At 37.5% G+C, this 23,702-nt stretch overlaps 3 protein-coding genes and 5 non-coding genes across 10 annotated transcripts; 7 read left to right on the top strand and 1 right to left on the bottom strand.

Moving 5' to 3' along the window:
• The first annotated feature begins 7,582 nt into the window (after positions 1–7,582).
• Positions 7,583–7,656, top strand: TRNAV-AAC. The gene has a single exon. It is a non-coding gene; the product is annotated as a tRNA-Val (tRNA).
• Positions 7,657–7,728: 72 nt separating this feature from the next.
• Positions 7,729–7,802, top strand: TRNAV-AAC. Its single transcript has one exon. It is a non-coding gene; the product is annotated as a tRNA-Val (tRNA).
• A 74-nt stretch (positions 7,803–7,876) lies between these two features.
• On the top strand, positions 7,877–7,950 carry TRNAV-AAC. The gene has a single exon. It is a non-coding gene; the product is annotated as a tRNA-Val (tRNA).
• A 74-nt stretch (positions 7,951–8,024) lies between these two features.
• TRNAV-AAC lies at positions 8,025–8,098 on the top strand. The gene has a single exon. It is a non-coding gene; the product is annotated as a tRNA-Val (tRNA).
• A 74-nt stretch (positions 8,099–8,172) lies between these two features.
• TRNAV-AAC lies at positions 8,173–8,246 on the top strand. The gene has a single exon. It is a non-coding gene; the product is annotated as a tRNA-Val (tRNA).
• A 2,275-nt stretch (positions 8,247–10,521) lies between these two features.
• LOC122038098 lies at positions 10,522–18,225 on the top strand. 3 transcript variants are annotated; one of them, XR_006127797.1, is made up of 9 exons: positions 10,522–10,835; positions 12,514–12,685; positions 12,768–12,894; positions 12,982–13,095; positions 13,161–13,353; positions 13,985–14,030; positions 16,674–16,749; positions 17,132–17,399; positions 17,488–18,225. XR_006127797.1 is itself a non-coding variant. In XM_042597679.1 (8 exons), the coding sequence occupies exons 2-8, from the start codon at positions 12,629–12,631 to the stop codon at positions 17,326–17,328; spliced, it is 810 nt and encodes a 269-aa protein (XP_042453613.1). In that variant the 5' UTR covers positions 10,522–10,835; positions 12,514–12,628; the 3' UTR covers positions 17,329–17,481. The 3 variants fall into 3 exon arrangements, 2 of the variants coding, with proteins under 2 accessions (XP_042453613.1, XP_042453614.1); XM_042597679.1 differs by lacking the exon at positions 17,488–18,225 and having other exon boundaries at positions 17,132–17,481; XM_042597680.1 differs by lacking the exon at positions 17,488–18,225 and having other exon boundaries at positions 12,419–12,685; positions 17,132–17,481.
• LOC122005357 (probable inorganic phosphate transporter 1-10) lies at positions 17,732–18,258 on the bottom strand. Its single transcript, XM_042560381.1, has 2 exons — positions 18,246–18,258; positions 17,732–18,162 (listed from the first exon to the last, which is right to left on the bottom strand). The coding sequence occupies exons 1-2, from the start codon at positions 18,256–18,258 to the stop codon at positions 17,732–17,734; spliced, it is 444 nt and encodes a 147-aa protein (XP_042416315.1).
• Positions 18,259–18,676: 418 nt separating this feature from the next.
• LOC122038097 (3-hydroxy-3-methylglutaryl-coenzyme A reductase 1-like) lies at positions 18,677–22,991 on the top strand. Its single transcript, XM_042597678.1, has 4 exons — positions 18,677–20,734; positions 21,028–21,209; positions 21,529–21,875; positions 22,606–22,991. Exons 1-4 carry the CDS (start codon positions 20,046–20,048, stop codon positions 22,849–22,851), a joined length of 1,464 nt encoding a protein of 487 aa, XP_042453612.1. The 5' UTR covers positions 18,677–20,045; the 3' UTR covers positions 22,852–22,991.
• The last annotated feature ends 711 nt before the right edge of the window (positions 22,992–23,702 follow it).

Here is a 23,702-nt window from a genome sequence, read left to right as displayed (position 1 = left end):
GAAAGACCAAGTGGGTAAAAGGGATTGACCGGACACTTGGTAGGGAGTCTTAGCAGGTCAAGGGGGTGACCAGATGCTAAGCATGAGATACCAATAGGTCAAGGTTGACCGGATATTGGTTTGGAAGGCTTGGGACTTGGTTTGGGCAAAAACCAAGCTCTAGATCGATCAGTGGATCGATCCAGTGATACACTGGGTATCTGGATCGGTCTGGTGACCGATCAGTAACCAAACAGTAGCCTACTGAGTGTTATCTGATCGGTCTGCAGACCGATCAGGAAACAACGATCAGAAGGCAAGAAGCTCGGGAGAAAAGGAAGGGGATCGGTCCCTGGACCGATCAGAGAAAGATCTGATCGGTCCCCAGGACCGATCAGGATGAAGCTGGACCGATCAGGAGCATGCCTGATCGGTCCAGACCTTAAGCACAAGTCAGGGCTTAGCCTGATCGGTCCCCATGACCGATCAGGAGCTCTGTGGACCGATCAGGATGGAGCCTGATCGGTCCACATCCTAGCCGTTGCAGAGCAACGGCTAGTTTCTTCTGTGTCTTCTTCGCAGGTTATAAAAGAGATTGAGGAGCTACTGTTGGAAGCTCTCCTTTTTTTCTCTCCTTTCTACTGAGCTGCTGGTGTGCTCTTGAGCTTTGCTGAGTTCCGAAGCTTCGTGTGAGCTTCTTCGACTGGGTTCCTGCTGTTGTAGGCGTCTCGTGAAGTTGCTGCTTCAACCAGTCGACAAGAAGGCAAGCTAGGGTTATTACATTTGTGTATTGTACTTAGTTTCTTGCTATATTCGTGTACTCCTGTTCATCTTGCTGTTGCAAGACATTGTGGCGAGGTTTCTCCACCCAGAAGGAGTGATTGTTAGCCGGGTTTCCGGGGACTCATCCACCGACAGATTGATAGGCTTCGTCCACCTTACGGACACGCCGAGGAGTAGGAGTTTCATCTCCGAACCTCGTTACGTCGACGCGTATTGAGGTTTGATTTCTTGTCTTTGTTTCGTTGTTTTATTTCCGTTGCGCTAACCTTGATTTGTAGAACGAAACGAACGAGATTTGGGGTCGGCTATTCACACCCCCCTCTCTAGCCGCGTCCATCGATCCTAACAGTTTTCATAATGAAAGCAAGTATGGATTGGTTAAGGTAGACTTAGGTGAAGTTTAGGTTGGGGTTTAGTTTCATTATTGAATTTTGAACCTTAAAATTTCAAGTTTTGATTTTCCTAACTGTTTAGGAACTCCAAGTTATTGTTGGTACAATGACAGAAATTTGACCATATTTTTAGGGAGAGCTACTCCTTGAATGCATGAAAATTTACTTTCAAGGACCTTGGAAGGGGGTTAAACTTTCGTGATGGATAATACTCAGGGTCGAGTATTGGGGAACAATGAAAGATTTGTTATCTTCATTGCTAGGATGATAAATGCACTCGAATGAGCATTGTGGAGTAGGTTACTGTTCAAGGGGAGAGCATTGGATTAATGAAGGGGATCAGACCTTCATTGGTAAAGTGAAAAATGCTATCGGATGAGCATTGTGAAGAAGATTACTGTTCAAGGGGAAGCATTGAATACAATGAATGAGAGTTTCTCTAGGATGAGCATTGTGAAGTGAAGTAGAGCTCAAGAGGGAGCTTTGACGGCAATGAAGAATATGAGATCTTCATTGTGGGGTTGTTAACAACATATGAGGTTGTAAACAACGTAGAATTAACTCTTATGGAGAAGAGTTTGTTTTCAGCTTTTGATGTGTAACAAAGGGGGAGAATGATAGGTTAAGTTAGGCCTTTGATCCTGTCCGAAAGCTGAATCAACGGACGCTGGGAACGTGGCGCTCTCCAAGTTGCTGACGTAGATCTCCAGACGATCGCAAGGTGCTCCGACGAACCTACACAGAAGTCGAGCCGGGAAGGGGTTCCCGGCAACGACCCTCCGACGCTCAAGTCAGGTAGACGAAAAACAAGAAGGTGGCTTCCAGGATTAGAGATTTCATACCTCCGGTGAAGTCTAAGGGCTCTTATATAGAGCTATGGGAGCTTGGTGCACACAAACCGAGGTGTACACGTGTCCTACACCATACCGCAGCATGGGCTTGTCAGAAGAGCATGTCTGACGCCATACTGCTACAGTCTGAGCGTCTCCTTGATGGGACAGCAGAATCCTTTGTCATACGATACTTAGTATGGCCTGGTCCTTGAACATGCCTGTTGTCAGCAACAGGGGTTACTAAGATGGCGTCCCCACTGTCCCATACTTCTTAACTCCCTCTTCCCGAATTGACCATCAAGCCGCTCGGCCAGAATATTCACCTTTGGTCTGGCGTAGTTGGTCGTTCGTCCGGCAAGGTTCAGGGTCGTCTCCTGTTCGGCTCTCATAGCCTGACACCCTGGCCGAGTGGGCAGATTGCTCGGCCTTTACTCTTGCCTTACACCGCGGCCGAGCGGACTATCCGCTCGGCCATATGGTCTTCTTTCCTTCATTGGAAATCTGGGTTCACGGCCAGATGGTTGTTCTCTCGGATGAAGGTCATTGCCTAGTGATCGGTAAGTCCCGCCCGCTCGTCGAGCCCATGGGGGTGACCCCCCTCTGACTGTTGACCTCCACGTGTCGTTGACCTTTCCCTCATGAGGGCTCCCCGACCTTATCACCGGATCAGCCTTCATCCCAAGCTGGGGGAGTTTGCCCTCTAGGAAAGGGAGAGAATGAAGGAAACCTTCATTCATGCCTTGTCATGAAAGGTTAAGGCTATGAGATTTAGCCTTGTGATAAAGAAGAGGTTAAGGGTATGAGATTTAGCCTTGTGATAAAGAAGAGGTTAAGACTATGAGATTTAGCCTAACTTAGAGGTATTGTCAGACATCAAAAAGGGAGAGATTGTTGGGGCAATTTCCCTAGGTCAAGATTGACTAGTTTGACTAAGCTTGAGTTGAGTCAAGCTTGAGTCAGGATTTGAGTTTTGATGTTTGATAATATAAGGAGATTGCTGGAGCAATCGTCCGGTTGTGGAGATGGTCAAAGGATTGACCAGGTTGATGAGAATACAAGTCAAGTAGGTCAAGGTTGACAAGAGACTTGACGTAAAAGTCCTAACTGGATATTAGACATTTATGAAGTCCTAGTGAGGAGCTACGCATGAGAAAGTCCTGGTGAGAAGCCAGGCAACGGGAAAGTCCTAGTGAGGAGCTAGGCAGGAGAAAGTCCTAATGAGGAGCTAGGCAACGGAAAAGTCCTAGTGAGGAGCTAGGTAGGAGAAAGTCCTGGTGAGGAGCCAAGCAATTGAAAAGTCCTGGTGAGGAGCCATGTAGCTGGAAAGTCCAAGTGATTAAGGATTTAGATTTTTAATTAAATAGTAATTAATTATTAAAGATTTAACTTAGTTATTAAGGATTTAGATTCTTAATTAAATAATAATTAATTATTAAAGATTTAGATTCTTAATTCATAAGATAAAAATATTTATTATTATTATTATTATATTAAAATATCTTTATCACTTAATTAAAATTAGAAAAAAATTTTATGATAAAATACGATAAAGTGTTTTGTTTTAAATTTTGCTTTAAATAGAATGCCCTTTTATAATAAAAAACATAAACGGCTCTTTTAAATTTTGCTCAAAGAAAATTATGGTGAGTAATACTTTGTTATCCCTTTGAGTTTAGCCACATTAAGTATCCACCTTCCAATTGTAATCGACCATAATAAACAGGCGGGTAAAATTTTAAAATTATCAATAGATTAGTGTCAACTAAAATTTTCTAAATGCCCTCTAAATGTATCTAAGTTGGTAATTTAACCCTTAAAAACGCAATTCAAGGGTATTTTTGAAAAATTAACCTATATTTATTCTTAGAATTTGGTCAATATGAAGTAATAAAAAATGGGATAAAAAAAAGACAATTTCCAAAATAATCTCAGCAACTTTTATTGGAAATACAATTTTAAAAAATAAATATTGTTGAAACTGACTTTTGTGAGTTTCCATATTTATATTAATGATAACAATCTCTTACCAAACAAAAGTATGAAAAAATGTTGAAAATAATATTTAATTATTGCATGAATTGAAAAGATTAAAAATAAGAAACCAAATATGGTTAGACTTCATTTATATAAATTTAAAAGAGTACCTCTCTGTTAGTTTGAGTCTTCTGCCATGCTCCGTGAAGCTGTATTGAGGTATATTATACATTGGAACCAGTAAACTTGATGATGATTTAAGTGATAAACCGTCGTTATTTATCTCTATTTATTTATTCATAAAATTTAAAGTCGATTCTTTCACTGTCTAGAAATGTCAAAGAGACAGCTGTTCTATAAATATTCAAAAACAAAGTCAATTTTTTCTTTTTGGTTTTTAATGAGCCCATAACAAGTTTATAATTTCATATAAAAAAAATATCAGTAAATTAGAAAAAATCCTTAATCATAATCACAATTTTATATTAAGTCCCTAATCATAAAAAACTTTATTTTCACTCTCTGCATTAGGAATGTAAATGAACTAAACAGTTCACGAGCTATTCGGAGCTCGATTCGATAAAAAGCTCGTTCGAGTTCGTTCGTTTATCTTATCGAGCCGAGCTCGAGCTCGATTTCGAGCTCGACAATTTTATCGAGCTGAGCTCGAGCTTAAGGATATTCGGCTCGTGAGCTCGCGAACATGTTCGTTTATAAGCGCGCAAGCCAAAAAAACGAACCTTAAAACGAGCCTTAAATCGAGCCTTAAAACGAGCCTTAAATGAGCCAAAAAATGAGCTCTAAAACGAACAAAAAAAAAACGAGCTCTAAAACAAGCCAAAAAAGAGCTCTAAACGAGTCTGAGCTCGCTTAACGAGTTAGGCTCGTTAACTTTGATAATCGAGCTAATAACGAGCCGAACTCGAACTATTCGTGAGCCTGATAATTCTAAAACGAGCCGAGCTCGAGCCTTGTGATAAAAGCTCGATTCGAGCTCGAGCCGAGCTCGAGCCCGAATATAATTTAAATGAGCCAAGCTCGAGCCTGATACTGTTCGGCTCGATTCGGCTCGTTTACATCCCTACTCTGCATGCAAAGTATTACTTGTTTCAACTCCCTCATGCAAATATTATTACCTAAATGACCCCTCAGATTTTTTAGGTATAAAAAGTTTAAAAATGAGTATATTTCCAGTTAAATTCAACACTTTACACTAGAATCCAGTACTTTATGCTAGAACCGAGTATATTTTTTATCAAAATTAACTCTCATATTTTTTTCGACACAATTAATCTAAAAATGAGTATAATTCCTATTAAATTCAGCACATTAAACTATCAATTAAATTGAGCATGACTTTTTTCCTGCTTAATATAATTCCTTATAAATTCAGTATTATTTACTATTTAAAGAAAATCTAATATATTTTTTCATCCTATTAAGTACCATTTAAAAAAAATTTAGTATATTTTTCATCCAATTGAGGTGAAAAAAGAATCGTACTCAATTTGATAGAAAATATAATTCTAATTTAATGTAGTGAATATAAGAGGAATTATACTGATTTTTGGACTTTTTATACATAAAAGTATTATGGGCAATTAGGTAAATATGTTTGACTAGGGATGAAAATCGAATATATTTTTCATCCAATTGAGTATCATTTAAAAAAAAAAATCTAGTATATTTTCCATCAGGTGAAAAAAAAGATCGTACTCAATTTGATAGAAAATATACTAGATTCTAATTTAATATAGTGAATTTAGGAGGCATTATATTGATTTTTGGACTTTTTATACCTAAAAGTATCATGGGCAATTAGGTAAATATATTTGACTAGGGAGTGGAAACAAATATTTTACGGATGGGAACACCATGCAAAGATTTGTTTGCCAATAGGGACTGCATGCAAATTTTTCCCAAAAAATATCATGGTGTCGTGGTGTAGTCACGTCAGTCTAACACACTGAAGGACTCTAATTTTTTTTTTTGCTTTAATTGTTAATAATGGTTGTGATATGTGAGAAATTATTTATAATAAGTCTCTTATTATTAATCAAAAGGTTGCTTTGTGACCAAAAGGTTATGAGTTCGAATCTTGAAAATAGCCTCTTGTAAAAAGCAGGGTAAAATTACATACAATGGATCCTTCCTCAGAACCCCGCATAGCGAGAGCTTCGTGTACCAAGCTACCTTTTTTTTTTTTTTTGAAGTTTCTTATTAGTTATTCCATATAAAAAAATAACATTGTGTCGTGGTGTAGTTGATTATCATGTCAGTCTAACACACTGTAAGATTTTTGATTCAAGTCCAGGAGATGCCAATTTCTTCTTTTTGCTTTAACTATTTTAATCATGGTTTGCAAAATCGCGATCCGGATTGTACGATCTTATAATCCGGAAACCCAAAATCAATTCAGGATCGTGCAGAATCGAGTTTTACAGTAGGATCGTAGTAGAATCGGTAGGATCGGAACAGAATCGGTAGGATTGTAACAGGATCGGAGCTGAATCGGAGCAGGATCGATGGAAGCTTTGAGAGGTATAACTTTTGACTCATATCAAATCAAAACTCGTTTAGAGATCTTTAATCAATTTCAAAATTTATCCTTAACCACCCTATTTCAAAACTAATAAAATATCATTTAAATCATTTTCGGATGCCCAGAAGATTTAATCTTTTTTATTATCTTTTTTTCTTCTTATTAGGATTTTAAATTATTTAAACATATGTTTAATTATTTTTGAGTTAGTTTTTTATCAATAATATTTTCATTTCTTTTTCCTAAAATTATGAGCTTTTGAATGTCTATTATCTAATATTGTGTAACATCAACCAGTCTTTAGAAGATTATTTCCGGCGTTTATACTTGAATCAAAGAATTCAATATCTTTTGTTATGTACGTTAAGTACTTTGTTGGTCTTTAAATTAGATCGTCTTATAAACCAAGGAAATAATTTTGACGTTGAATATGTTATTATTATTATTTTAATAGAAATTTTATATTCTTTTATTTTATGATATGAAAATATAAATATTATTACTACGAGAGAATGGTTGTTAAATTAATAGTTAATTTACATTTGTACATTTAGTAATGTAAAGGTGTTGAGTATAAATGATTGTATATATATATATATATACAAAATTAGTTATCTATTTATATGTAAATAAATTTTTTAGGTATTTTTTTAATTATTAATCATGTATGATAAAATTTTAAGGATTTTTTGTAGGATTCTATGATCCAATTCTAATTGATCCAATCATGACCCTAAATTGATTCTGCATAGGATCATAATAGAATCATGATATGTGAGAAATTACTTATAACAAGTTTATTATTTCATAATGAATAATAACATGGTCTCATAATGAATAATAACACACAGTGGTCTCCGCTTAGTGTTTACAATGGGTGGGATAATGTGAGAAATTATTTATAAAAGGTTTAATATTTTATATCAGAAAAATTAATATGGTGTAGTTGGTTATCACGTCAGTCTAACACACTGAAGGTCTCCGGTTCGAGTCCGGGCGACGCCAATTTTCCCTTTTTGCTATTAATATGCTAGGAGTTACTTATAAAAACTTTATTATTTCATATTTAACAACAACATGGTGTCGTGGTGTAGTTGGTTATCACGTCAGTCTAACACACTGAAGGTCTCCGGTTCGAGTCCGGGCGACGCCAATTTTTCCTTTTTGCTATATATGCGAGGAGTTACTTACAAAAAGTTTATTATTTCATATTTAACAACAACATGTTGTCGTGGTGTAGTTGGTTATCACGTCAGTCTAACACACTGAAGGTCTCCGGTTCGAGTCCGGGCGACGCCAATTTTCCCTTTTTGCTATTAATATGCTAGGAGTTACTTATAAAAGTTTTATTATTTCATATTTAACAACAACATGGTGTCGTGGTGTAGTTGGTTATCACGTCAGTCTAACACACTGAAGGTCTCCGGTTCGAGTCCGGGCGACGCCAATTTTTCCTTTTTGCTATTAATATGCGAGGAGTTACTTACAAAAAGTTTATTATTTCATATTTAACAACAACATGGTGTCGTGGTGTAGTTGGTTATCACGTCAGTCTAACACACTGAAGGTCTCCGGTTCGAGTCCGGGCGACGCCAATGTTTCCTTTTTGCTATTAATATGCGAGGAGTTACTTACAAAAAGTTTATTATTTCATATTTAACAACAACATGGTGTCGTGGTGTAGTTGGTTATCACGTCAGTCTAACACACTGAAGGTCTTCGGTTCGAGTCCGGGCGACGCCATTTCTGTTGTTTTTTTTTTGCTTTAACTGGTTATAATGGGCCGACAAACTTGCTTCTTATTTGGGCCGATTTGCTGGTGGCGGGTATTTTTGCCGTACACAGTAGTAGATATTTTGCAATTAATTACCCGATTAAAAATATTGGTAATCAGAATATAGCCTAAATCTCAAAAGAAATGTTATTTTAAAAAATAATAAATATTTAGAAATTAGGACTTTATATTAATAACTAACTTAAGCTAACAATTTAATAGAGCTTAATCATTTATTAGTCAAACTATTTCATCAAATTAGTTTCACTGGTTAAAAATTAAAATTAAAAGATTCTACGTTACAAAACTGAAAAAAAAAACAAAATAGATTATTATAAACTTAAATAGACAATCCTTCCAATATTCTTATTTCTTTTTTAAAAAACCATTTTTTTTAACAACTCAAACAGTGTCAGTCACCCACACAATTTTATTCAAATAAACCAAACCATTTTAAAAAGAAAAAGACGCCTTATAAAAGTAGAAAAGTCTTTTTTATTCTCTATCTTTGCCAACAACAAAAAAGAATAATTATGATCATGTCTATCATGAACTGACTAAATACTTAATTATGTATATAATTAATTACAGACAAAACTGCAGATACAATTATGATCATGCCTAACATGAGCTGACCAAATACTTAATTATTAATCCCATCATCATTTGTTAGACCTTTGCTGGCGAGGTACTGGCAATTTGGTGCTTTCCTTCCAACTAAGATTCTCACAATTCATAAATTGTGCCAATCACAGCGCACAGCCGCCGGACCATTAACAATTGATTCAATTAACCTTCCACTAAACACTATAAATTCCCTCCCTTTCCTTCCTTTCCTCCTCAAGCTTGAAAGGGAGAAAGGAAAAGAGAGGAGGAAAAAAAAATCAATCCAAATCCCTTCTTTTCTCTCTTTCAGCTCAGTACATAGCTCGGGAATGGAGATGAAGAAGCTCCTTGGCGCAGTCCTCGTCGTCATGGCTGCTTCTGCCACGGCCGCCCTGGCCGTAGAAGCTCCGGCTCCATCCCCCGCTAGCGGGTCCTTCGCAGTCACGCCAGCGGTCGGGGTCGCGGCGGCTGCCTTGCTCGCCTCCTTCTTCACCTTCTACTTGCACTGAATTGAATGGTGCTTGTGGTTGATTGTTATCTTTTTTTCCTTTGGCGAAGCTTGCCAGACATCGATGCATTTGTTCTTAGCTCTGATGCGTTCTCTGTTGCTGATTGCTGTGCTTGTTTTTTGTTTTGCTTATCTTTATTTGTTCGGTTGAATTCGCACCATTTGCTATTTGTTCACCTTAATTTCGATGTATAAATTATTTATATTAATGGAAAACGATCGACTTCGATAGTTGAAAAATTGTTTGCAAAAAAATCTAGTCGACCTCGAGCCATTTAAAAGCTATGAAATTGTTGAAAACTGAATAACGGAAACAAGAATTATTGCTGATTTAATATTCATATCAAATTTTCTATAATATCTTTAAATTTAAATTAAATTATCTATTCTATTAAATTTAAAAATTTTATTATCTTTAATTTTTTATTATTTTCTTCTCTCCTTATTTTTTTTAAATTATTTTTTCTTTTCATTATCCAATCTATTTTTTTTCTCTTTGAACTTAAATAATATTTTAATATTTAAAAATGAATTTAATTTTCTAAATTTAAAGAAGTATTATTCATAAAATTAAAATTTTAAAATAGATAGAATAGATAACTCAAATATTTTAATTTTTATATAAAATTTAAGATAAATTCTATATTGGAATATAAGATGACAATAAACAAACATCTCTATTTTTATTAAAATTATTATAATAAATTAGGTCTTGTCACACAAGGCATGGGGTTTTGCAATATGAAGTTTTGGGATTGGCGTGTCCGAGCATGTCTTTTCCCCATGCCTTGGCTATCAACACTAATGTCTAATAGCCATCTATGATTTACCTATTCTCTCTGTGTTAGCTTAGTGACGAGTTGGTGGGGTGCTAAGACGAGAAAATTACTTTTGCTACATTAAAATTATTATAAAATTATTCTAATTTAATAATTTTAATTAAATTAGAATAATTTTATTTTATGTTCTAATGATTTTAGCTAAATCTATTATATGAAAAGAAAGTTGGGTGTTGTAAATTTACAAACTTCTTGGACTTTTCACAAAAGTGCGATTAAAAGGTCCAGCCAAACCTCTCCTCCTCCCGTCCCGTGCCATGAATTTTCAATTTTTCTTCCTCTGGTCTGCTTAATTTTCAATTTAAATCTTCAACTGGGGAACAGTGCGTCCGGGGTCGGCGCATGAATTTTTGCAACTCTTAACGCTGAACCCTAACCAACGACTTTTACCCACAAAAATCCTTTCGCTGCTGTCGCCGCCGCCGCCGCCGCCTCCGCCTCTTTCCCCGACCATCGTCTAGCCCTAGTCGTCGCCGATAGAGATCGGAGCAGCGGAGAGTTTCGGGCCCCATCTCGGCAGCCGCTGCTCGCCCCCGCTGCCGGTATCTCCGTCGTGGCGCCGCCAACGCTCCACAATAGCAAGCACGATTAGAACTTCTATTTAGGTGGAGTTTTCTTGCTTCACCTCTTTTGATTACCTTCTTCGTGCATGATTAAACATACTCCCTAAAAGAAAATAATTTGGATAATTTTTTCTTGATTCCCTTGCTGATTTGGAACTCAACTAGCGTATAGGAAAGCTGTTGATTTTATTTGGATTTCAACGGACGGGAAACAGAGTTCTTTTTAGATCAAAATGTTATTTCATATGCTAATTATTGCTATAAGTCAACTTAGTGCTTTATGATAATAAGTAAATAATAACTTCATTATGTCGGGTAGAAAATAATAATAATAAATTGCAAGTTTCTATATATCTCTATTTGCTTGTCCGTTTCATATTCTATTGATCGTTACTCTTTTTAAATTTATTAATAAAACTTACAATGGATAATTTGAAATAAAGAGTGGACCAACATCATTAAATAATTATGTCAATTTAGTTTATATAATTGAAAAATACGAGAGAGCTTCAACTCCCTCTTCTAAAAGAATTGCATGACTACTTGTAGTTTATTGCTTTAGCTCCACCTTCTAAAAGAGTTACATGACTACTTATAGTTTAGAGCTTCAACTTTATCCTTTAAGAGTTGCGTAATTATTTGTAGTTGCGTAATTAGTCTAGAGCTCATGCTTCGCTCTCTAGGAGTTGTGTGATTATTTGTAGTCTTGAACTTCAGCTCAATGCTTGTAAGAAATATGCAACTTTCGAGTAAATTAATAAAGAAACGAGTGTAACTTTTATTTCGTAGAACTTCAGTTCTCAAGAGATGAATTATTTATGCTAGATGAATAATTAAAGTAACTCTATATAAATATAGAGCATTTTTTCCGTGTTTTAAACGTGGCTTTCAAGCCTTTTACAAGTTCATAGCTTTGGCCAAATTGAGATGATTTTCCTCACGGGGTAGATTGTGGGTCGTTCATCCTATTCTTATGTGAGCCACCTCACAGAATGGATTGCAAGTCATTCATCCTATTTTTATGTGAGGCACTTTCGAGTGGATTGCAGGTCATCCACCCTATATGTATATGTATGTGTGCATACAAATGATGTAGTTCATATTGGTAGTTTGCAGATCGTTCACCCCATGTATATATGGTACATATCTTTTGGGTGGATTGCGAGCCGTTCACCTTATTTATGTATATATAAGTACATACATATGATGCATATGATTGGATTGTTGGTCGTTCACTCTCATATTCGGCGCATCATTCTCGGGTGGGTTATAGGTCGCTCACCTTTATATTTATATTTTTACACGAGTATTTGTATTAGGTGGATTACGGGTCATTCACCTTTACCTATACGACACGTCCTTGATGAGTGTATTACATGTTGTTCGCCCACTTAATAAAATTATGTTGAGTTGTTGATAAAGTATAACTATAATATGTGTAATATCGGAAAATGAAAAATTAAGGATAACTAATGAAAATTAATTAATAAAAGAATAAAAGATGAATGATATGAAAATATAAATTGTAAATTATGTTGTTGCTCTCTTTGATTGTATTTTCATGCATGTCTCTCTTATCTTCACTTTGCACCTTGTGTTCATTCTCCTTTTCCTTTGACCTCCAGATTTGTATATAATGTTAGTGGAGTTACTACAGAGGCTGGTTCAGTTACTTTTTGTCTATATTTTGCTCTGACATTGTTACAATCCACACGCGTAGAGCCAAGCTAGTGTCTCGGCAAGCCTAGCTCGTATGGGGCGTGACAATGTTTCTCCCTGGCATCAGGCTTCAAACAACCAGTCAAGCATAGGCGCATAAGTTTGCCAATTTTGATATGGATCTGGCTTCATTCAAATTGGATGTTGATGAGCTTTTGGACAAGTTTACTGATGTAGGTTTCTTTTTGATTGTGTTTAGTTTGTTGTTGATATTTTTCAAGCTGAAGCTTACAGTATAATCTACTGAATTGGCAGGGAAACTATACCACATTGGCTGATATGAAGAGATTGTGGATGTCTAAGAGATTTTCTTACATCTTTGAAGCAAAACCTAGTTCCAAAGAGGGCTTATTTATGCAATCTCTATACTCCTATTCAATTAGTATGTATTAACTTCTTCATTCTCTCCCTATCTATTAAATGTTTCTTTGTATTGTGTTTTGATGATACAAATAACTGTTTTATGCAGGGCATATGGTTTCAGTAGGTGCGTTTTCAAGGAGATTGGGTGGGCTTTACTGCCTTTACTGCCTCTATGAGACTCAACCATATCATCCATATTTCAAAATTTATCTCTCTCTTGGTAAGAAATGTAAATTCATGCATATGATTATTAATTTCATGCTCTTATTATTTCATCTACTGTAGGTGAGTTAAAGAGTCTCAAAATGCTTGTTGTTGATGCCAAAACTATGGGGATTGGTGTTGTTCCTGCACTGGTGAAGAGAATGCTTGATAAGGACACATTTTTGTTTGGTTCAGTTGATAATGTTGGTGGGTACCAAATAGTTGATGAAGCAATTAAGGTTGAGAACAAGTGTGTTCAAATAGCATATGAAAGGTAATTTTTGTACCTTGGCTAAATTCTCCCCTTGTTCGTGTTTATGATATGTTTGTAGGTGCTTATCTTCAAGTTTATTTTTGGTAGATTTTCACTTTGTAGTGCACCCCACTGCTGAGTCCTAGTGGTCCTATGATTTTGTTGTCATGTATACAAAGAGCCCGAGCCACTTACAGGTTAGTGGAATGAGAGGTCTGCAAGGAAGGAAGACATTTGAGTCAGGCAACATACTATTGCTATATTATGTAGTAAATTTACCCATTCCTTTTAGTTAAACTGAAATTGTACATGGTTTCATGTAGCTATTGTTGGCGATTGAACATCATGTGGGCTTAGCAATTGAGGGTTTACAATGTCAGAAAATTACATTTTTCCAAAGATCCTGTGTATTGATGTCAGGCCAATGTGTTTTCATGGAATTTATGTTTTGTGTCTTCCCATTCTGTGCAGACATTGTACTGAGCCACTGATTTCTGTCCATGTCTATGCTTTTGGAGAGTCACTTATTCTCCATGCTGTTCAGCATGTTTCTTATATTGCTGGCCGTGTGAGAGAATACAAATATAGTACATTTTTTTACTAAAGGACATCTTATATTTACTGATTTGTTGCTACATTTTTGATGTTGCAGATTAATGGAAAATACCGAGATTGACCACTATCTGCAAATGGACCTTGTAAGTACTTCAAGTATGATAATATCAGTGTTAATGTGTTCAGATTATTTGGACGCACTTGTTATTGGTAGAAACTTTTCATGCATTGGAAATCCTGTGAAGCGACAAAGTTAATATTAAGACAATAAAGTTCATTTACACTCTCAGTACTCTTTTAATTCCTCATTTGTAGCATTAGTTCAGATAGTAGGTGGGTAGTTGGGTAGATACTTCTAGAGACTAAAAACTGTTTATCCAATAGCATTAGAAGTTATGTTAATAACCATTGGGTTTCTTATCAGGGGAAGTTAAGAGTATAGGAAACTCTAATTGGCAATTGCTTTTAATTGTCTCATAATTACACATTAAATTGTGCTATGTTTGTTGGTATTGTAGGCACCAAGTAAATATTGTTTCTATATTTCCTTCTCATGCCATGTTGTAGTTGACCATTTTGCATGGTCTTTGTTGCCTTTGGTTTTGTAATAGTACTGATGAGCATTCGGTTCAAAACCGAACCGACCGAACTGAATTAATCGAAACCAAACAAACCAAAATTTGTCTGAGCTAACCGAATCGAATTTTTAAACAAAACCTGAACAAACCGAAAGACCGAATTAACGAAAATGTCACAAAATCTTAGCTAAGTCGAGAGATATATGTAGAATGAGATGTATAGAAATTTGATTCCCAGAAACTTATTAGAAATCATATAAATTGCAAAATACTGAATCAATCAATTCATAATTCAAGAATAATTGAGAGGTAGATAATGCCTAACACAGCCCAAGCAATCGGCAGCTTTTTTCTTCAAAACAACCGTAAAATTTGAGATCAAAATTTCAGTCTTGATCAAAACAAAGATTTTTCTTTCATACGAATCAGGACAAAGACTAACGGATTGATCAATCAAGCAATCCCTTCCTACCAAATAACATGAGGGAGGGGAGAATGAGATTAGGGGTTGGGAAAGATGGAAAGAAGAAAATGAACATGATAAGCTGTCGAATCTAGCACTGCCCTACTTAGAGGACTGCTGGAACGAGGGGAGACGTTGGTGCTGGTCTACGCTGGGGCGATTGCTACCTACCTTGAGCTGTAACCTGCGGCATCGTTGATGCCGCCAACTCCAAAAACGACAGGGGCTGCTGATGAGAGTGACGGAGAGGGGACAAGAGGAGGGGAGGGCGGTGAGAGAGATGAAGAGGAGGTGGAGAGTCACGAGAGAAGATGAGAGGAGTTGGGAGTCCTGATGGATGGGTGACGGGATTAGGAAATTAGGGATTTTAAAGGCTCGGTTTGGTTTATTCGGTTTAACCGAATAAGAAACTTTAAAATTGAAACCGAATTGAATAACTTGAAATAACCGATTTTAAAAAAATTGAAATTTTGAAATAACCGAACCGAATTTTTAAATTCAGTCGGTTTGTTTGGTTTAACCGAATTTTTACTCACCCCTAGTATTGATGATTGATTGTTATTCGTGAATGATTAGATATGGTATGCCGATAGCGACTTCTGACTTCAATTCTTGAAAATATGGTCCTTGCTTTTGCAATAGTTTCATCAAAAGATGTCAAAGGAAGCAAGTTGAGAGATGTCCTAGGCTATTTTTCTGTGTGATGAAATGTTAAGTGTAGTTTTCCTCGAGCTAGCATTCTTCTCATCTCTGACCAATTTTGGTTCTTTTGAACTTGTTGCTTTTGCATTTTCATCATTGATAGTTGTTTGATGGTGTGGAAGTGTTAGTTGATGCATTCGATGATAAAGGATGGAGAAATTTACAATAGTAAAACTTGAAGATCCTGGAGCAATCCAAAATTCTTTACATCTTTAGATAAGTTGCTGGATCAGACAGATGAGATGAGCAAACGTGTACCTTCTAATCCTCTGCTATGTAAGGATTGAGTGGTGGCAATAGCTATTACTACCTTCCACTCTTTGGCCATCTCCACACCGTTAATTAGGAGCCTCATTCGCAAAGCCATGATTTACACATACATTTTAGTATTATTATTATTATTATTATTTTTAGTTGATACTAAGTATTTAGCTTACGCCGACTAATCCTTGGGGTGACTGACTCGGCCCACGGAAGTTTTCTATCCACCACCAGGATAAATTGGGAAATGCTCGTAGTGGACGACCCATCAGCTAGATGCCATCAAATAATACCTTGATGCTCATCCAGGAAAGGGAGGAGGAGAAGAGAGATGAAAGAATGGGAGGAGAGGAGGAATCGAAGTACCTTGCTCAAACTTAAGTCTTCCAAGATTACTAATTTCATTCCAATACCAAGCCTATCAGTTAGGAACTGGAGAATTAACACGTATAACAAGTGGATTGTGGCATAATTACATAAAAAATTCACCTTGTAGGGTTCTCTTTAGTTGTGGAGCTTCATGCTATAATTACTTCCATTTCTAATTTCTTAGATGATGAAAATCCATTCCTTTTGGGTTCACAATTGGTATTTCATGGCATTGAAGTACATGTAGGGATGTCCTATGGTGCTTATATGTAGGATCTAAATATTTCTTTCTTTTTCTTTCTGATAAGTAAATATACAGTTAGTTTAAGATCATCTGTTCTTAGGTAATGTTTTGTCTTATTTGAAGGCCTTTCATTTGTGCTAAACAATTCATTCTTGACAATGGTTGGCAGGGAAGAGAATTGGAATTTGACACGCTAAAGAAGATGTCAGAAGAAAATGCTGAAGCTAAGGAATTGGCTTTATCAGGTTCTCTTATTCAAGAAGTTTTATGTCTTTTCTTCATCGTTAATCATCAGAAGCATCAGACTTTGAATTATCTGTATATTAGGTTATCACTTGGATCCTGTCTGCCTATTCTTGCAATATCAAGTGAGAGAACAATTGTAAAATATGAACCTTGTGGTAGATATGCTATCTAATTGCAGAAGAATATCTTATTATGTTCTTCGAAATTAACAACGGAAATTGCAAGTTTGATAAATGATGAAGTTTCCGTTACCATTGCAGAAACCACATATAAAATTTATAGGTGATTTAGCAAAAGTAGAAAATTGTTTTCTTTGTTTGTGTTCTAAATTCTGATGGTGATTATTATTTTTTTAATCATGTTTTCTTCCCATGGAAACAGCTTACGACTTGGCCACTGGAGACGATGCTAAGGACATTGCGGACCACAAGAACTTAATAGGGGACAAGCTCGATGACATTGTGAAACAGTGGGATGCAGAAAAGGAGGCATTTTGTGAGCAGACTGGTATCAGTATATGCAACGAGTCAGTGGTGACCGATGACTTCGCCGAGATAGAACTCCTCCTGAACGAGTAATGGCATTGATACCAACTCACTGAAACAACGTCTCATGCTGCTGTAAGAGCGTTCGTGGATCTGTGCATTTGGCAAGTGCCGTATCAAGTCTTACATGCTGTTGTATTTTCCAAGGCTCACCATATGCATCACATCTTAAACCTTCAATTAATTGATCAGGTTAACACTAAACAACTCTTACTCGGGAGATTGCGTTGGAGATTGCCTAATTAGCGGTTGAACACTCAATGGGCTCGATGGCCTTGAGCTGCTCACGACCTCGTTCATGCCCAATTCATCGCCATTCCCTTCTCGATTCATCTCCTCCAACGAAGGTACCGCTCCTGCCATGCAAACACACCCCAACGTCACCAGCATACATCATCCCGATCCCTGGCCTCCATCCCATATCCAGATCCGCCATCTACTTGCTCTGCGACGCCCAGAGGAACCCTATGGCGCCGGTGATGGCCCCCATCTTTCCGGCCGCCCTCGACATCCTGTGGCACGTCGACCGGAGCCTTGCCGGGAACAGCTCTGCCGGCACGATGAAAGTGGTCGTGTTGGGGCCGAAGTTGGAGAAGAAGAACGTCAAGGAATAGAGGATTATGTACCCGGCGTTGAAGTGCTGCTTCCAGTACTTGTCGTATGGGATCACCAGGGAGAAGAGGGAGATGCTCATGAAGAAGAAGCCGCACAATTGGATCCGCCTCCGCCCGGTCCGGTCGATGAAGTAGATGGTCACGAAGTACCCAGGGATGGTGGAGGCCACGACCACTGGCGGAGCCAGGATTTGTAGCCCGCCCGGGCTACAAATCTCCTCCAGATTGCTCCCCAGGCTATAGGGGTTATTTTCTTTATTTAGGAATCAAAATTTAATGACATCAACGGGTAAAATATACACTACTTTAGTAAGTCCACCCGGGCTAAGCTTCCACCTGGCTCCGCCATTGGCCACGACGATGATCGTCTGGAATTTCGCCTTGTTTGTAAAATCGTGATTCTGGATCGTATGATCCTATGATCTAGAAGCACAAATCGATCTAGGATGGTGCAGAATTGATTTTTGCAGTAGGATCGCAGCATGATCAGTAGGATCGGTAAGATCAAAATAAAATCGGAAGGATCGTAACAGGATCGGAACAGAATCGGTGGAAATTTTGAGAGGTTATAACTTTTGACTTGATGAATCATGGAGCTTATAATATATTAAATTAAAATTCGTTCAGGGATCTTTAATAAATTTCAAAATTTATCCTTAATCATTCTATTTCAAACCCAAAAAATACTATTTAAATCTTTTTCGGAGGCCCAAAAGATTTTATCTTTTTTTATTATCTTTTTTTTTGTCTTGTAAGGTTTTAAATTATTTAAATATATGTTTAATTATTTTTGAGTTAGTTTTTGATCAATAATATTTTGTCATTTTTTCCCCTAAAATGATAAGTTTTTGGATCTCTATTGTCTAGTATTGTGTAACATCAATAAATTTTTAGCCCCTTACAATCCTGTAGATCACCAATCTAATCCCATATAAAATTTTCATTAATCATCAAAATAAATCTGAAAAATACTCACGTTGAAGACCATTGAGAGCTCCTCTACAATTGACCCATCACTCTAAGCCATGATACTCCATCCGGATACTAAATCCGTGGGTCGCATATACGATCGTTCTCCCAAGTTGGAGGTGAGTATCCACCAAACATGTTACTACTGTTACACCTTACTCCAAGGGCAATTAGGGGTGTAAATGAATTGAGCTGACTCACGAATTTTTCGAGCCGACTCGAAAAATATTTGATTTGTATTCAAATTTATCGAATTTGAGCCGAACTTGAACATGTTCGAACTTTTTTCGAGCCGAACGTGAGTCCCAATTATATTGTTCGATAGTTCGCAAACCACTCGCGAGCCTTAATATTTTATTAATATAAGTTAAATATATGTTAAATAAATAACTTTCAAACTTTTCGAGTACCTATTTTCGAGCAATAATTTGAATAGTGTACAAATATGTTCGAATTTTTCAAGCTGAACTTGAACCCGAGCCCTAATTCGAACTGAACTCTAACTAAAAATTTTGAATTCTTCGAGCTTCTAATCGAGCTCGAACTTAGATATACCTATTTCAAGCCGAATTTAAGACTTATATTTTTCTACATATTCGGCTCGATTTAATTTGTTTACACACCTAAGTGTAATGCAGCGTATTTCAAGAATTGAGAATAAAGTGACATTTCGAGTAAATTAAAGTAGGGTTGGTTAAAAATGAACTTGATCTGCCAATCCGATCCGAGTCAACTTGAAAAAAAATCAGATTCAAGCTGTGAGTTTTCAGATTTCGATTGAGTTTGGGTTAGAGATTGTTGGATTGATTTAGGTTCGGCTTGACCTTTGTAATTTGATTTGACTTTAGGATTTAGGGTTTTTTAAAATTAAATTTTATTTTAAAAATTAGAATGTTTATAAATAATAAATGTCAGTATAATGATAAAATATTAACATAAAAGTAAATAATTATAGATAAATAATAAAAAAATTAAGTCAGGCAAGTTATTCGGATTGATTTGATTATCCGAATTTGAGATTCAGAATTTTAAACGAAAAATTGATATCATGGTGCGTTAGGCCCCTGCGATCGCAATGGCCCCAGGCGGGGGAAATTATAAAGGTCCGCCATCGCCCAACTCCGTTCGAACGTTCCACAGCCGCGCGCACCACCACCGCCTTTGAGCATGGGCTCCCGGCGAAGGTTCCTATCGCGGCTTTCTTTTCTTTCCGGTGAGAAAAATCGACGATCTCCGTTCGCTTTTCCTGTCTCCGTACGCCGCACCAAGCTGCTCCTCTCCATTTTAATCTTTGTCGGCTCCCTACGCCACCTTCTCGGTCTCAGGGAAGCCCTAGCCGTTATCGCTCCCCTAGTCTACTGCCTTGGCTTCTCCACCTTCTTCCTCGCCAAATTCATAGCTTTCCTCCGTGAGAAAGAGCGCGACGACGAACGCTCGCCCCTCCAAGCCGATTGCAAGAGGGAGGTCCTGATCCATCGGGAGACACTACGGCGAATCACCGGAAGGGGCTTGGTGGATTTGCCGCACCATGGGTTCGATTACTCTTCCAGTTCGGAATGGTTATGTGAGCCCACAGTGGGGTACGTCCAGCTTCCGGTGGGCGTACCTGGGCCTCTGCTGCTCGACGGGATCCAGTACTATGTACCGATGGCGACCACCGAGGGCTGCCTGGTGGCCAGCGTGTCCAGGGGATGCAAGGCCATCGCATTGAGTGGAGGCGCCACGAGCGTCCTCCTCTGCGACGGGATGACGCTGATGCCGGTGGTTAGGCTGCCGTCCGTGGGCAGGGCGGCCGAGCTCAAGACCTTCTTGGAGAACCCGAACAATTTGGAGACCCTCGCAGAGTTGTTCAACAGGTGTTTGGTTTATTTCACCGCTTCTTCTTTTTGAATCAAGTAGAGATAACTTCAAGAAACTACTGTCAATTCTTCTTGGAGTGCATTTTGGATGTCGAAATAATCAAAATTCTTGCGAGGTTTTAACTACTGATTAAATTTTCCTACTTTTGTTTTGTTCCTATGGATCGTTAAATTTCATGAGAGTGACATTTTTCTTCTCCGCGGGAGATTGACAGTAGATCAAAGTCATTACACTTTCCCTCAAAACTTGAGTAGTTTAATCTAATCGAATTGTATATTGTCCTATACAGTGCTTCCAGATTTGCCAAGCTACAGGAAATCAAATGTGCTATGGCTGGGAGGAGCCTGTACATGAGATTCAGATGCGGCACAGGAGATGCCATGGGCATGGACATTGTTTCTGAGGGCGTTCAAATTGTGTTAGATTACCTGCTAAACAATTTCAACGACATGGAAGTCATAAGCACCTCAAGTATGGTTCTTTTTCTCTAGCTTGGCTAATTATATAATTAAGTTATTAGATATATTGTTACTATTTGACCAAGAAAGATTGTTACTTACTAAGGGTTTTTGTTTACTGGTAATAAATGAAGTGCCTATTAGTGGTGTCTCTGTCAGAAGAATGGACCACAAAAGAACACTGTTGGTTTCCAATCTGTCATAGAATATCTGCAGAAAACTTTTTCCATTAAATATAAAATTGAGCAACATTCATTTGCAGAAACTAAAGATGTGGACTAAATAAAGACATGTTCCAAACATCTTGTAAACTTTCTCTCGACATTACCCAGGTAAATTCTTGTCTGAAAATAAACCAGCTGCCATGAATTGGAAGGAAGGCTGCGGCAAATCAGTTGTTTGTGAAGCAATCATCAAGGAAGAAGTGGTAAAGGAGGTTTTCAAGACCAACATACCGGCACTTGTAGAACTCAACAAGATCAAGAGCCTAGCTGGCTCTGCGGTTGCTGGTTCTCTTGGAGGGTTCAATGCTCATGCCGGTAATATTACATCTGCTATCTTCATCGCCACTGGCCAAGATCTGGCTGCCAATGTGGAGAGTTCTCAGTGTATCACCATGATGGAAGCTGTGAATGATGGAAAGGAACTTCATGTTTCTGTGACCTTGCCATCGATTGCGGTAGTGTATCCAATCTCATTGCTTCCTTTAAATCTCTAAAATTCATTTACCTTATTAATTTATGCATGGATCAAGAGTTCAACTATCAAGAAATACGCAAAATAGTGCTGTTCCATAGATATCAATGATGATATGGATGTGTTGGATTACCAGGAGAGAATCTACTAATTTATAGGTGGTGTAGCATTGATAGATGATGATATGGAACATAATCTAAAGAAAGATCTGAAATATTCAACATGAAAGTTAGTAGAATTGAAATAATGGAAGCTGGTGAATGAGTATAGACCACAAAGAGAGTAGTATAATTCAAAAGGGTATTCAATTACCTGAACTAATGATTATGCTATCATATTGCTCATGTTTTATAGAACCTCATGTTGCACGCATTTTCTAAATCCAGGATGCTATTCAACAGGCTACGTTTTATAATCTTCATACAGCAGCTTGAACTTGCTAAAATTCTACTTGCATTTGTTGCTTAATGCATATATGATAGTGATGTTGAAATGCAATCTAACTGAGTCAGTTCTACTGATAGTGGCACTGGTGGTCCACCTTAAGAGCCTGCTCCCTATATATGCATACATTTCACTAGTCACCTAGTGGATATTATCATTATCCATATTTGTGCTATTATTTTGAACTAAAAAATGTTTATGAAGGAAAGGATGTTGAAATGATCATAAATGATCGTGCCAGTTATTTTATTTTATTTTTATGCAATTAGGTTGGCACAGTTGGTGGAGATACTGAGCTAGCTTCACAGTCTGCCTGTTTGGACCTGCTCGGCGTGGTGGGTGAAAGCTTGGAATCTCCTGGTGCTAACTCTGGGCAACTGGCCACCATCATCGCCGGCGCAGTCCTTGCTGGTGAGCTCTCCCTCCTCTCAGCTCTCGCAGCTGGGCACCTAGTCAATAGCCATATGAAGCACAACAGATCCCTACGAAGAGGAACCAAAAATGGACAATTGTAGAAGAGAATAGAGTGCACTGTCGTTTACTTCTCTAGATAGAAAAATAAATAAATAAATACATGTATAAGAGCTCAGCATTGATTGAGCTCTATGATGGGCTAATAACCTGAGTTTTGTTAGCTCATGAAACAGAGAATTGTTTAGGGAGGCAAATTAAGCCGCAAACTAATAGATCACATACTCATTAAATCTAGCTCTTCGTTTCAAAATCTTCATATATAAAATTCCATTAGCCGGGAATACAATTGAACTATTTGTATCAAATTGCAGGTAGACTGGTTTCATATTTTATCCATTAAGTATCTAGACGGTCTGGTCCCATATTCCATCCACTAAGTACCTAGATAGTCCAGTCTCACATTATGCACACCAAGTAAATCCAAGAAATTAGAAAAACTCTCAAGCACTCATGCACATTATAAATCCCATATTCCATCCACTAAGTACCTAGATAGTCCAGTTGCTCATGAAGTAAATCCAAGAAATGCGTGAACTCTCGAGCACTCATGCACATTATAAACTCAATCCCCGCAAGTGCTCCTTGCGTAGGATCGAACCCTAGCTCGTTGCCTGTGAGAAATACCCAACCGCTTTCCAGCATGTCATGCCTTGGAGGGTGTCAAGTGGTATAATATATGATCAGATAACAAATTGTTAGGGGGCGTTTGGTTTAAGGAAATAGGAGTGGGGAATGAGAATGAGAATCATTGATTGCCATTGTTAATGTTTGGATTATAGGAATAGAAATACAAATAAGGAAATATTTTTTTTGAAATTTGATAATAACTCATTCCCATGTACCTCCCCTTCAATGAGTCATTACTCTATTTTCATCAATCAAAATATTCCCT

Source organism: Zingiber officinale, chromosome 1A, assembly GCF_018446385.1.
Source record: "Zingiber officinale cultivar Zhangliang chromosome 1A, Zo_v1.1, whole genome shotgun sequence".
Taxonomy (NCBI): domain Eukaryota; kingdom Viridiplantae; phylum Streptophyta; class Magnoliopsida; order Zingiberales; family Zingiberaceae; genus Zingiber; species Zingiber officinale.
The sequence above is the reverse complement of the archived record's forward strand: the minus strand, read 5'-3'. Positions and strand labels throughout refer to the sequence as shown.